The 14,983-nt window shown below is 36.4% G+C and overlaps 1 protein-coding gene across 1 annotated transcript; it reads left to right on the plus strand.

Annotated features, from left to right (window-relative positions):
- Positions 1-673: 673 nt before the first annotated feature.
- LOC113273374 (ankyrin-3-like) lies at positions 674-13,488 on the plus strand. The gene is made up of 13 exons (XM_026523108.1): positions 674-863; positions 8,430-8,489; positions 8,572-8,745; positions 8,820-8,951; positions 9,214-9,389; positions 9,479-9,574; positions 10,235-10,381; positions 10,744-10,819; positions 10,915-11,036; positions 11,729-11,830; positions 12,606-12,776; positions 12,995-13,074; positions 13,405-13,488. Exons 1-13 carry the CDS (start codon positions 674-676, stop codon positions 13,436-13,438), a joined length of 1,560 nt encoding a protein of 519 aa, XP_026378893.1. The 3' UTR covers positions 13,439-13,488.
- Positions 13,489-14,983: the final 1,495 nt, after the last annotated feature.

Genomic DNA, 14,983 nt, shown 5'->3' on the forward strand with positions numbered 1-14,983 from the left:
AAAAAATCATAATAGAAGGGATCCTTTCTACTAAACAAAGGGAGAAGCATACCTACGGCCAGCTGACCAATACTAATCAAAAGGTTGTTCTCATCATAAGGAAAGCTCCGGATCAGGGACTCACTAAGAACATCAGGGCCTTCGACACAGGAAATCTCAAACTTATGGAGGCGAAAATATTTGGTGATCTCAGCTAAAAATAAGTGAGCATAGCTATCCTTGTCATGTAGCTGAAGCCTGTGAAGCTCATAGTAAGGAGGAGGAGGTGGAATATCCTCAACAACAACTTCTTCTACCTCAGGGTCCGCAGCAACCTCATGGACCACAACTATCTCAGTACCAAGAGGTATCTCAGTATCCTCAGGAGGAGGAGACAGCGTAGCATCAGGATAATCCATCCGCGGAGGTGAATCAGTAGACGAAGAGGTTCTTTGTCCCTTACGCGTAGGATTCTTCGGAAGTCTCATAATTCCTAACACCAGCAGGAAGAACACCCCATCAACAATGGCGGAATGAAAATCACAGTCAACTCAAAAGCGAATTGGGGGAAAAATCAGGTGTACTTTGGGCATGGGTTTAACTAAACCAACCAGGGGAAACGGTTTAAACCCATCATAAGACGAAATTAAAGTTTATTCATCACCATGATTAAGATTGTAGGCGAAGAAAAATCATGGCAAAATCAACATCAAAATGCGAAATGGAAGCAAACCAAAATTCTCATGCAACAGGGAAAACACAACAAAAGCTTCAAATAACACATGGAGACATTCAAGAACATCAATGGCGATCATTGACAATTAATCAAAGCCGAAGAAAGGATAATCCAAGACGAAAGTACAAACAGACAGAGAAGGAGCAGGGTATCACTTAATTGAATGTGATGATCGAGTGTTGAACAGGAGCCTTGGCGAATCGAAAGGAAGATCAACAATCAACAGCAGAAGAAAAATCTTTGTGAAAGAGACAGAGAGAGACAGTTCGAGGGGGAGAAAAGGAGTTAATGAAAATTCCTCCTCTTTATTCTCTTCTTATAGGCGGCTGAAGAATCCAAAAATTTGGACGTCCCAAAATTCAAGGGGAAGCTATTGCATGAAAGGACTTATGGGGACCACCCAATCGGTACGTGCAAAAATAGCAGCGTTACAGGAGTTTTTCTTCCAATCCTGCCAGATGGTATAATATGAAAGAAAAGGGGCAAACTGTGAATACCAATATTCTGCGGAGCACGTGTCACGATCTTAGTGGCCGCATACAGAATAACTGTGTAGCCCTCGTTATACAGAGAACCTAAGGTGAAGAGGATACCTTCGCAGATCTACTTTATCTTATCCTAAGAAGGGATACTTCGACGACCAAGATGGATAAAGTGAAGCCTAGTCTAGAGAGAGTCAGTTGGCGAAGAGACAGAGGTAGATGACGCATCTAATCAACATTAAATGCACAAATATCTTATCTATACGTATAACCAAAGCACGTAGAGAGAAGTGACTTTGCGGAATATGACTGGCAAAGGTTAGCGGTGAACGAAGGTACATTCGTACTGAGGCTGGGAAGTTCCCTAAGGAACGTGGGTCAGCTGAGGTGGCATAGTTCGACTGAAGAAAGCACGCGGCGAACGAAGGTACCATTTGTACGGAAGGTATATCAAGAAATGATGGATCCAAAGACAGCAAAAATATACCTGGAGCAGAGGGGGCTATAAATACCAAGCCCCACCAACAAATTTAAGGCATTCAATATCTAGGAGAAGGAGATATAGTCTTAAGCTTATACCTCTTTAATGTTTAGAACTTAAGTATTTACTTCAACTTGAGTTCTCTATATTACTTTGGGAAGCATTTAAGATCTTTGTAACCACCACAACTTAATACAAACAAATCACTCATTACCCCGTAGATGTAGACGAAAGTCGAACCACGTAATATCTTGTGTCTCATTATAACTTAGCAGCATTTACATTATACTTGTGTTATTTGTTATTATCGTGATCTTAAATATCTTTTATTACTTAGTATCATCAGTTCAACAGAGGTATCATTACTACATAGTTCTCGATCCTCTGAGCTGTGTACATTACGTAGACTATGGGAAAATGAGTAGTCACAAGTTTTTTGAGATTTAATTGACTAGCAATTTATGTTTTTTGACCTCTTGAGTTTATTTTTTCATTCTTTCTTATGATGTGAATATAGGCAAGCGAAATTGACCCGTATGACGCAAATGTACTTTCTAACCGGAGTATGCGTTGGGTCCGTGTGAAGAACGGCGAGTCGGCTTTAGAAAGTGCCCAAGCATGCATATTGCTAAGGCCAGATTGACCGAAGGCATACTATCGGGCTGTTGTAGCGTACAACTTAATAAAAGTAAGTGTGACGGATCGGAGAATCTGGACTTCCAAGGAACCGGGTTTCGGCCCGCTTGACAAGCTCCGACTCCTTGATACGCCTTTCATGAAACCGGACTTTCAAATTCTCGAAACCAATTCGCATTTAACCTGCAAAATGTTCATTGAATTATCCTAAGAACAACAAACTTGAGATTTCCATGGCCAGTTGCCACTTCTACTATTTCCATGGCCAGTTGCCACTTCCAATATTTCCATGGCCAGTTGCCACTTCGAACATTTCCATCGCCAGTTGCCACCTCTAGATTTCTGTGGACACTTGCCACTTATAATATTTTCATGGCCAGTTGCCACTTCTAAGATTTCCATGGAAATACTTGGACTCTCACATCATTAACCCCTTAAAGAACTTCGTCCCGAAGTTCAAAATAAAACAAGGAGTAAAGTGACTTACCTGTAGTAAACCGCACGAGCAGAAGATTAGCGAGTTCCATATGCGCAGTCTCGTTTGGACCGGAACTGCTCTGATACCAACTGTGACGGATTGGAGAATCTGGACTTCCAAGGAACCGGGTTTCGGCCCGCTTGACAAGCTCTGACTCCCTGATACGCCACTCATGAAACCGAACTTTCAAATTCTCGGAACCAATTCACATTGAACCTGCAAAATGTTCATTGAATTATCCCAAGAACAAATAACTTGATATTTCCATGGCCAGTTGCCACTTCTACTATTTTCATGGCCAGTTGCCACTTTCAATATTTCCGTGGCCAGTTGCCACTTCTAATATTTCCATGTCTCCCTAGCTTCACACCACTTGTCAAACATGCTGAGTTCTGCCCATTAAGGATGCACATTAATGTTACTAAGGGACAACCTAAGAGTGTTAAATGCACAGTATTAGAATTTTACGCATTCTCGGAGCAGAATTCGGATAATGGGTTTAGTTAAACCCGAGAAAAATACTTGGACTCTCATACTAAGTGTTTTTATTTCTTTTTCCTTCCTTCAAATAAAAGAAAAAATGAAATGTATTTCTGGTTTCATGTTTCCGTTGTTTATCTTGCTGCTTCCTAGGTTTGTTAGCAGCTAATCTTGTTATGGGTTCATTTTTGGTTTTCTAGAGAACAATTTGTACTCCTATCAAGCAGAAAAAGAAAGAAAAAGAAACACTGACTGTGTTTTCAAGTTTCTTTTGTTGCATTGGTTATTGCAGAGATACAGTTTTGCTCAAGAAGCCTTCCTCGAAGGATTGTAGTTGAGTCCTAATAACCAAGAGATTAAAGCTGCATGCAGGTTTATCCAGATTCAACATGTGCCAAAATTATGCGTTTCCCATTTTTTATATTTGATAGGAAAACATTTTCCTCATTGGTTTTATTTTTTAAGCCAATTATGTCCCCGAGTCTGTTTTCCTGGTGATATCACATTCTTATCTGGTTGTTTCTTGTATTGCTTCTTGCCGCTTGGCTATAGGGAAGATATTGAAGCTCAGTTGAACACTGTATAACATGAACAGTATCCTGTCTATAAGAAGATGGCCATGACATCTCTTTTTGGATTACTGTTGTATGGAATTTGCTTCACTATGTCTATATGTACAGTCCTTTTCTTATCCATATTGGAAACAAGTCATGTCAAATATGTCCCACTTTTACCATAAGTATTTTGCACTCTGTTTTAAAAAAATGTTCGCTTGACATTTCAATATTATCATTTGATTTGGCTCCGGATAGCTATGAAACAAATATAACAAAAAATATTAACTTTTCGAAAGAGCGACAACTCCAGGTCTACCGAGCGAGAAATTTCCACCGACTCGGATGGTAGAGCCCAGCCCAGTTTGTATCTTTAGTATGCCAATGCAAAATTCTTGAAAGAGTGCTAAAAACTAAATTCCATGATTGGAAGACATTTCGTGTTTGCCACGATCGAAATTCATATAAGAAAAACTGAAACATGCTTTTGTCTTATATGGACTTCACTAACACTATCATTCTTCGGCCAAAATTTTAGACTAGATCTAAGTTTCATTTCCTCGTAGCGCAGTGCCATTGAAATATGTCATTCACCGAGATTTAAATACCTCGGCCAAAATAAAATATATTTATTTTTTCTAGTTATGGGCCAACAAAGTTAAAGCCCGAGTCTGAAATGCTCCTACCCTTTTTCTCAGAAATCCTCCCACTAATCTCAGGCAGCAAGCACATAAAACACCAAGAACAGAAAAACGAGAGAAGATAAAGAGTTATTGAAATTGAAGTTATATAAATCTTATTCTAATGGAATTTTTCTTATATTTTAGGAAAAGAGGCAGAGCCTCATATATTGATAACAATATTGATATAGTGAGTCAACTCAGTTACAAGACTGACCAGGAGATTAAAAACATACCTAAATTCATCAAGCAGACAATCAACACATGTTACAATGATACATAAACTGTTTTCAAGAATACATCCAACCATCCCATTCTGATTCATAAGTAACAAGACTAGTTTAAGTGGCCAGATCTGGATTAAGAGTTTCGAGTCCAAATCATTGAACAAATTTACATCATGTAGAGATGTTAGGATCCAAAGATCCAACCACTTCTCAAAGTTTTCTTCAAAGCTATAGTAACACAGTTGATGATGGAATAACATGATCCATAGATCCCACCAATAATCTACCTCTTTTCCAAACATATAATTGTATATATAGGTAACATAAATAACCAAAATCTACTATCCTAGGGCTGAATCAGGCTGGATCGGTCTGAAGTTTCATCGAACTCGGTCTTTTGAATCTCTGTGTTGTTGGTGTCTTTAATGTTGTTGTTGCTGCAGGTGTCTTCGGAGAAGCTTTTGCTGCTGGTGTTAGAGATCGCTTGATGTTGCTACTGGTGTTCTTGAACATCATCAGAAAGTTTAAGATTAGATCTAAAAAAAAGCAAAAAAGAAAGACAAACCTAAACCAAATACTTAGCAGAAACAAGAAAAGGTAAAAAACAGGTAGGAAATCTAAATATTGAAGAAAGCTGAAGAGATTACCTACCCAGATCTTCTCCAAAAAGGTGAGATCTGGGCAGGAGAAAGTTTAGTGAGTGAAGGTTTCTCTGACCGGGTTAGAGGAGGAGAGAGGAAGAGAACGGGAGAAGTTTATAGAAAAATTCTTTGAACATCATAAGAGGTTTATAGAAAATTTTTAAATTATGTTTCTAATTAATATAAAATATTTTTGTGATTTAAAATATTCTAAGTAATTTACTATCCATAAGCCACCCTCCCTAGGTATGGTAATCAATTTGTATGCCTCAAATTTTTTGAGTATGACTCCAAACAGGCTTCAAAGTTTAAGAAACCTGTTATGAGGCATACTAAATAATGCCAAAATAAGATCACTAAATAAAAAACAATATCACCCCTTATCCACCCTTTTTAATAATGGCATAACTGCCGTTACATAGTTAGTGCTAATGATTATGATTAGATTTGATTAATTAGGAATTTTAGGGATTGATTAAAAATTAAATTATTAGTGGTAAATTAGTAGTGAAATCAAATTTATGCGAGAGAGTTGAGATTTTGAGAGGAAGAAGAAGAAGTGAAAAAAACTTGGTTTTTGAGATTTTAGTGATTAGAAGTGACCAAACTGTGTGATTCAAATCAGAGGTAGACTTTTATACGAGGTTTAATGTCCTTTTTATAAAACGCGCGATTGGGGGATACTTAAACTAATTGGGGGATATAAATTACTTTCCCCAACCAATAGTGTCTGCTAATGGGTGTTTTTTGGGAGTGGAAATACTAAAATACCCTTCCATCTGAATTAAAATTTAAAACTAAAAATCAAAATCAAAATCAAAGCCTAACAAGTTCTTAAAGATAGGTTAAATTGAATTGTTATTGAGCAAGAAGAATAAGAAGAAGAAGAAGAAGAAGAAGAAGAAGAAATGGCTTCATTGAGAAGTACATGATACCCAATCATATTTAAAGTGTTTTTGTTGTTTTAAAACTTCGTTTGGGTTAGAATCATAGACTGAAACTCAAACATATTTCAGTTTCAGTTTCAATCCACTCTTGGCTTGTGTTCATGATGAATACCCTACTATTTTTGTGTCGGCATGGTTTTTAGGATGAATATCATGCCGATATCTGGTGTCGGCATGGTTTTTAGGATGCCGATACTGAGTGCCGGCATGGATTTTAGGATGAATACCATGCCGATACTGAGTGCCAGCATAGTATTTCAGGATGAATACCATGTCGAAACTTCCTATTCAAACAATTTTTTTTTTGTATTTTTTGTCCTCAAACCGGCACGGTTCACTTGGGAATCGACCATGCCGGCACCACTATTGGCATGCTCGATACTGAACTTTTTGTGCCGGTAGTGTACTTACAATTTCAAAATTGGGAGATATTGTTTATTGACATGGTGAAAGTATGAATACCATGCCGATTTGGTCCCTGCTAGCATGGTATTCAAATTTTTACCATGCCGGCACTGAGTTTTTCAGGCGTAACAATGGCGGATTCAATGAAAAAAAATCAAATTTCAATACCTATATATGAATAATTGGAGCACTTGTGTATTCAGCTTGTTTAGTTTCATGGGTTGGTTCTTCACCTAAACCTTTAGGATCATAAATATCTTGATTTAATGTTGTTGTATCAACAAGTTCAATGATAATGATTTACTCTAATGATTATCAAACTAATCTATTAACTTACCTAATTATATTTAGTACTAAACATGATTGGTGAGGGATAGATTAGGAATTAGTTAAAATACATGGATAAGGGGTGACTCTGATTTACTATTTATATATCGTTTTTGTCATTTTCCTCTATCCCCCAATTAATATAAGTATCCCCGATCACGCGTTCTTTTTATAAGTTGAATCTGTCAAAAAATGAATTTTTAAAACCCATATCTACTGATCAGATGAACGGTTCGGCTGATAACTTCTCAGCCGAACCTATGTTTTTTGAAAATATTCCTAGGTTCGGCTAACAACTTGTCAGCCGAACCTAGGTATATTTTCAAAAAAACAGATGTTCCGATGACAAGCTACCAGCCGAACTTCACTATGTAACTAACAGATTTATGTTCGGCTGATTCGAACAAAATCTACCAAAGTCGCATCAGCCGAACATAGTGTTTCTCTAATCATATACTAGGTTCGGCTGAAAATTGGTATTCCAAGATCGGCCGAACTGATCTTCTGAAAATTTAAAACAAAGAACAAGGCTAGGTTCAACTGATTCGAACAAAATCTAGCAAAGTCGCATTAGCCGAACATAGTGTTTATCTAAAATATATACAGACCAACCTAGATAAACTAATGTGTTATACACTGCTCGGTCAAACTCGCAAGCGTTGATATCTCAAGCTTGTTTGTTAAGTTTAGTGATTAAAACTATAAGTCTTAATTTCTAGTCTACTTATAGCTATGTTTCAGACTAGGATAGATTGTGTAGTTGAGCTTTAAACTTCATGACGTTCATCAATTGAAGACGAAGAGCTACTACAGAGCTTGTGGAACTTCATCAACAAAATGTATGTGGAGACTGAAACTCATCCATCAGTCGGAAAGTTTATTTATACTCTATCTCCTATATTGAGACAAAAATCATATAGCTATATAGTATTCGATTATACACAAGCTTTTACAAAGATTATCACAATCAAGTCAACTATATCTCAAATGTGATGTTGCTTGATATACCGAAGTTTTTTTTTGGGTCAACAGAAAAATCTTTCGTCGGTCAAAAGAAAAGTCAAAATACTTGATTCGTTTTGGACTTACGAGTTACGAGGCAGAGATCGGTATAAGAATAGTAATAAATGGGAGATATAAACAAATTAAATAGTAATAAGCAAGAAACTTTCCGTTGAGTGCTATTCATCTTCTTCCTTCAGTTCCATAGCTTTACTGGATGCTGGAACCCTGTAGGTCAGTACCCTGTGAATGTATGTATTTTTATTTTCTTTTTTGATCGGTAAATAAGGGATTGTATGTATTCTTTTCTCCTCAGTAAAACCCTGAAATGTTTTAATTTTTTTTTTTATCGTTTGTTTCGTTTTCACTTTCAGTTATAAAACGTGACGCTATTCTCAGTGCCGCTACTAGCGGTAAATTAAACCGATTAAAGGGTAAGTAATTTTGAAAAAAAAAAAAAGGAACAGACTTAATTTTACTGTCTAATTTTACACAAATTGTGTTTAAATTGATCAGAATTGGTTGCAAAATATGATGATGGAAGAGGATTAGCGAACACAGTGATAAGTATTAAAGATGATAATGGAGTAGGAGTTATCCATTTTGCTGCCACAGAAGGAAAGTTAAATGTTCTCAAATACTTGATCGAAGAATTGGGACTTGATGTCGACATAAAAGATGATGCAAAAGGTATATAATCATAATAATTTAGAGCTTAGTTTAAGAATGGATGTCCATTTACTGCTGATTTTGTTGTTGGACAGGTGAATCTCCATTGTTTCATGCAGTGGTGGATGGGAATATCAACACTGTTGATTATCTACTTGGAAAGGGTGCTAATCCTAATACATCCAACACCAATGGTTCTACTCCTCTGCATTATGCTGCTCAAAAAGGTATACCACATATCTAGCATTTAAAAAAAATGTGTGGATTCGCAACTTTTCTCGTGTTATGCATATGGTTTCTTCAGATAAAAGCTGAGGTTTCTGCTATAACCATAGAAGAATGCTCTATCGTGCAATAAGATAGTTCTTGCTTGTGTACCATTCACGTTATTTTTATTTTTTATTTTTTTTTTTGAATATATGATGATTGTTTTATATCTATTCTGCTTTTTTTTTGTGGGCATGGAACCTAATGTGAGGTCACCTGCAGGGTACACAGAGATACTCACCAGATTACTTTCCAGAGGTATCAATGTAAATGGTTCATGTGAAGATGGCACACTGACGCCCCTAGAAGTGGCTGGTGCTACACTGTCACCCCTAGAAATGGCTGCTGCTAACGGCCAACTCGAGGCGATACAAATTTTGTTGGATCACAATGCAGATGTGAGTTAGAACCGGATGTTTATGAAAACATTTCACAATTACACATGTTATCATATAGCAAATGATATCGTTTTCTTTTGTCCATGCAGCCTAATTTGATGTCTTGCCGTTCGTATACACCACTGGCGGTATCTATTGTATCTGGTCTACCCCAATCATTACGATGCCTCGAGCTTTTACTTGAGGTATCAAATTTAATCACTCTGTGACAGGCCTGCCCTTGGGAGTTTTCTTAGCAGTGGCTGTAGTTCTGTTCTCTCTTTATTTTCAATTTCTTTTGCGGTAATAGAATTACTTCTCTTTGCTCGCATATTACATAAATCTTGTCGTTTTCACATTTTTATAAATATTTCGGCCAAGTATATCAGTGTCTGGGATGATTGAAATTGACAGCAAAATCAAGAGCTAGACTGCTAGTATCTTGGATACTGATATTAGCTGAGAGTTTTGTTTGATGCATAATTAAGATGTCAGTTACTTGTGTAATCATTTCGTATAAAGTGCATATAGTATAACCCAAGAGGAAATAGAATGTGGATGCAGATGTATGACAGACAATCTAGGCTTTTAGGAGATTCCAGAGATGCTGTCAGCCTGTCACCAAAGAAGCATTGTACAAAACAGATTTGAGATTTCAGTGGTGATTCTGTTTTCTGCATAAGTTGCTCCCAGACTGGTCAGAAAATTATTTTAGTAAGCTCTAGTAGTGGCACAATATGTTTTGAATGAAATAGCTGCTTTAAACTTTAGCAAGTTGTCTAGTATGATCCTACTGAGTACTTACGCGATATTTGATGCCTGCCTGCATATTATGAAAAACTTTCTACCTCCTGCCATCTTTGTAGGCTGGTGCTGACCCGGATGGTGGATCGAATGGAGTAACACCTCTGGTAGTTGCAACACATAAAGGGTTAACAGAAATCATCAGGCGCTTAGTTCAAGCTGGTGCTAATCCCGATGTTACTTTCATTATCTTTAACTTCACTATTTCGGTGTAGTTGTGGGCCCATCTTTACTCTCTACATGTAAGCTCAATATATCCGGATGACATGCTTTGTTGCATGTATTACTGATGTCACATGTGCGTATATTTGAGGGAAATCTCCTCACCATTTAGGTGATCCATGAAAATATCAAATCGTTTTTTATTCCGGAGTTAGAATGTGTTAAGACTGTTCATCCATCATGTGATCTGCTAAATTTATGATTAGGAAACTAATACACCGCAGTATGATAATATTAATTAAGGTCCCATTCTGGTGACACATCTAAATATCGATGCGACCTTATGACTTATTTCGTACGCAGATGAATTTTATGCAAGTAAACAACCTTTTTATTAATGCTTATCTAGGCCCAGCTTTCTGAATCTATAATGGTTCCAAATATCTACGACTTCTATTTAAACGTAGATCTTGCAGTTTTGAATGGTGGGTTTGCTACATATTGTGTTATGCAATTTTTTTGGGGTTGCATACAAACTGACAATAAATCCTAAATTCTCTTTGGTGTATAATTGCCGCAGTCAAAGGTCATCATCATGATGTTGAGATTCTTTTCCCTGTTACTTCTCGTATTCCGGGATATATCGACTGGAGCATTGGTGGAGTAATGACACGTGTACAATCTGATCAAGCTAAGGAACAGGTGGGCAACATATAACTTGCGTCTGTAGTTTGAAACAAAACAAGGGCGGCCTTTCTTCTATCATTGTTGCTTAAACATTAGGGCAATCTTCCGGTGTACGTCTCTAGCTGTCGGTGAAAACTATGGGCTTAGAATTTGACTAAGTAGTTCACATTTTAAATGCTTACAAAAAAGAACAAAAAATCTTGACTGGGTACTTAGAATCAACTGGCCCAGGTTGCATCATTTTCGCCTCATATTTCTTCCAGTATTAAGAGCTGGACTCTTTTCGTTATGGCAAAAATCTAAACGAAATAATTTCGTGCAAATGCATATAGATTGCTAAGAAATAGTTTGGCTCTCCAATTTAGCCATGGGTTGCGTATAAGGCAAGTTCGATGTGTGTAAATAACTAACTTGCATCATTGGTAGACCTTGGTATACCTTTGCAACTTTCTTCTTTTCCATGGATGGAGATGTTGGAATATCAGCTCCTTAACCTTCGTGCCTTAGTACTAAACATCATATAAAAGATAACTACATGTTGAAATCAGACTTGACCGTAGTATGAACATGCCCAACAACATACTGGAAGATTGCCCTAATATTACATAAGTGTGATTTCTATCATGTCATAGCTGCTGTTTTTGTAACCTTTGTTGTGTACATATATAAAGTTTGTATTAATAACTGTGAGGTCCTTAACTTTGAAGTGGAAGCTGAAAGCCAATGAGAAGTTTCAAGAGGCAAAGGAAAAAGGCGCAGAAGCATTCAAGGAACAGGACTATTATAAGGCATTATATTGGTATTCACAGGTACCGTTTGTTTGAAGATGACTATATATCATTTGATGGAAGTGAACCCTGAATTACATAATGATGATGCTTTTAGTTGAAATTATGACAGTGAATTCATTTTATCCTACATAAATTTTGTTGTCATTGTTGGAGGTTCCAATTTGAGTTTTTTGACTAGTAACGTGTGTTCATAATTCTATCATAAATCCTTGAATAAACTCTGTTTGACCTATTTATCCCGATTTCTCCATCCAAGAGGGTTAGACACTGCTGCATAACCTAGCAGCCTGGTCTAGTCTTAACTATTTAGTTGTTGATGTATTGGTCTACGGCTGAACAATATTAGTCTATGGCTGGAACTTTTTCGTAAAGTTACGTATCCGTTTCCTTCTTTCAAATGGCTGTTTTTTCAGTAGCTCCAATACTTGAAGTCGTATTTTAGTTCAGTGTGAGGTTGTTCTCACTATTTTATTGCCCCTGACACCATAATTTTCAGTTTATTGAGAATATATACTTTCGTTGATGACTTTTGGTGTTTGTTGGAGCTCTGCTCATGTTCTAAACTCTGTTGAAAGCTTTAACTATATTTTTTTTCTTCTTACGAGTTTCTACCTGATACCGCCTTTTATCGATGAACTTAATACCCTCTATATTAATTCTTTTACCTGGTCGCTTTTAGTGACTATTGCTATCTCATTTTTCCCCATCTTTAGTTCATTTTTTCATTCTTTCTTATGTTATGTGAAGCAACCATCGCATAACTAATGTACTTTGTTTTATGATGCGAACATAGGCAAGCGATATTGCTCCTTATGACGCAAATGTACTTTCTAACCGGAGTATGTGTTGGGCCCGTGTGAAAGACGGCAAGTCGGCTTTAGAAAATGCCAATAAATGCATATTGCTAAGACCAGATTGGCCTAAGGCATACTATCGGGCTGGTGTAGCGTACAATTTACTAAAAGTAAGTGTTTTCTTTTTTTCTTTCTTTTTCCTTCCTTCAAAAGAAAGATGAAGTGAAATGTATTTCTTGTTTCGTGTTTCCGCTGTTTATCTTGCTGCTTTCTAGGTTTTTGTCGTCTTTGATTTTTTAGAGCACAATTTTTTACTCCTTATCAAGCAGGAGAACAAAAAAACGCGGACAGTGTTTTCAAGTTTCTTTTGTTGCATTCTTTATTGCAGAGATACAGTTGTGCGCAAGAAGCCTTCCTCGAAGTTTTGAAGTTGAGTCCTAATAACCAAGAGCTTAAAGATGCATACAGGTTCAGTTTTACCACCCGTTCATCCCCTTAATTTTGTTTTATCGATTTTAACCTTGAGTTCATGTTTTGTCTTATCACAAAATCAACTTTGAAGTCACATCTGGCAGTCAAAACTCGAGATGGTTTATACTTTATCTTTATCAGATTCAAGAAGTAATAAAAAATGGATTTTTCCCCATTTTTTACTTGATAGACTAACCTTTTCTCGTTGGTTTTATTTTTTGAGCCAATTATGTTCCCAAGTCATTTACTTCAAGTGTCCTCGAGTCTCTTTTCCCGGTGATATTCATCTAGTTGTTCCTTTTATTGCTTCTCGCTGCTTGGCTACAGGGAAGCTGTTGAAGCTCAGTTGAAGTCCGCATGACATGAAGAGTATCTTGCTTAGAAGAAGATGGCTGTGTCTTTTTTGACAACGTCTGTATGGAATTTACTTCACTATGTCTATATGTACAGCCCTTTTCTTAGATGCCTTTATCAAGACACTCTTGGAAACAAGTCATGTCAAATATGTTCAACATTTACCCTAAGTATTTTGCATTCTGTTTAAAAATATGTTCGCCTGACATTTCAATCTCATCATTCGATTTGGCTTTTGGTAGTATGATTTATGAAAGGATGAAAAATTTAAGAGACTGTTCGGTACAATTTTTAAAAACAGTTTTCAAAAATACTTTTCCACTGTTTTAAAAATATACACTTTTTTCTTTGTTTTCATTTTCTAAAAATTATTTGGTAGGATAAAAACGATTTTTGAAAACCAAAGAAAATCAACTAAATCAAATCAAATGTAAAGACTCGTCTAAGAGATAGTGATACTATCCATGACTCACTTGCAGTCATTCCCCCTATCTCTTACTTTGTTCTGAAAAGAAGAAGAAAGAACAAAAATAAAATAAAAGAGAAAACACAGAAAACAATAATTTTGTTGTTTTCAAAAACATAAAACAAATAGAAATCATTTTCTGATAATGTTCCTATCCAAACGCGTTTTCTCCTATTTTCTGTTTTTTAAAACAGAAATCTGGTTTTGAAAACTATACCAAACATGCTCTAACACTCTGGAAAAGCGTAACTCAAGGTCTACGAGGGAGAAATCTTGAAATTTCCAGGATGGTAGGGTCCAGCTTGAAAATATTTTGCCGGAATTTGATACTCTCCCCAATAATTTGGTATCAGCAATGTTGGTCGTGGCATAAGTGGAAGTGGACTATCATTCTTGGTAACATTTTTAGCTTAGTATGATTGAAATGAAGGATACTGATAAATATCTGGGAGTAACATTATTAATAGGTAGGAATAAAACCAAAGCTTTCAATCCTCTTATTCAATTTTTTGGAACCAGATTAAAAACTTGGAAAGGTAAGACTATGAACCATTCTGTCAGAACAACCATTATCAAACATGTTTTGAATGCTTTACCAACTTATCAAATGAGCTGTTTTAGAATTCCAAAAAACATGCTAGAACAAATGGATTCTATTCAAAAACATTTTTGGTGGGGGCATACTGATAATAGAGGTCTTTGTTTGTTAGGTTGGAACAAACTAGATACACCTAAAGCTTTGGGTGGTCTTGGTTTTAGAAGTCTTGAGCATCTAAATACTGCATTGTTAACAAAATTAGCTTGGAAGGCATGTAATGATGAAAATTCTCTTTGTATGCAGATTGTTAGAGCTAAGTATGGCAAAGAAGGTAGTTTACTTCATGTTGATAAACTAAAAGATGATTGTTCTTGGTTATGGAGAAGCCTTTTTTTTTTCTGGTATTGAGATTGTGCAAAATCATTCTATGTGGATTGTCCAATGTGGTACCAAAATTAAAATTTGGCTAGATAACTGGATTATAGGTTTCAATAGTCCACCTATCCCAATTGTGGGAATATCTAGCCTGGTTTCTATTACTTTTGTTT

The sequence above is a fragment of the Papaver somniferum genome, chromosome 4 (assembly GCF_003573695.1).
Source record: "Papaver somniferum cultivar HN1 chromosome 4, ASM357369v1, whole genome shotgun sequence".
NCBI lineage: Eukaryota > Viridiplantae > Streptophyta > Magnoliopsida > Ranunculales > Papaveraceae > Papaver > Papaver somniferum.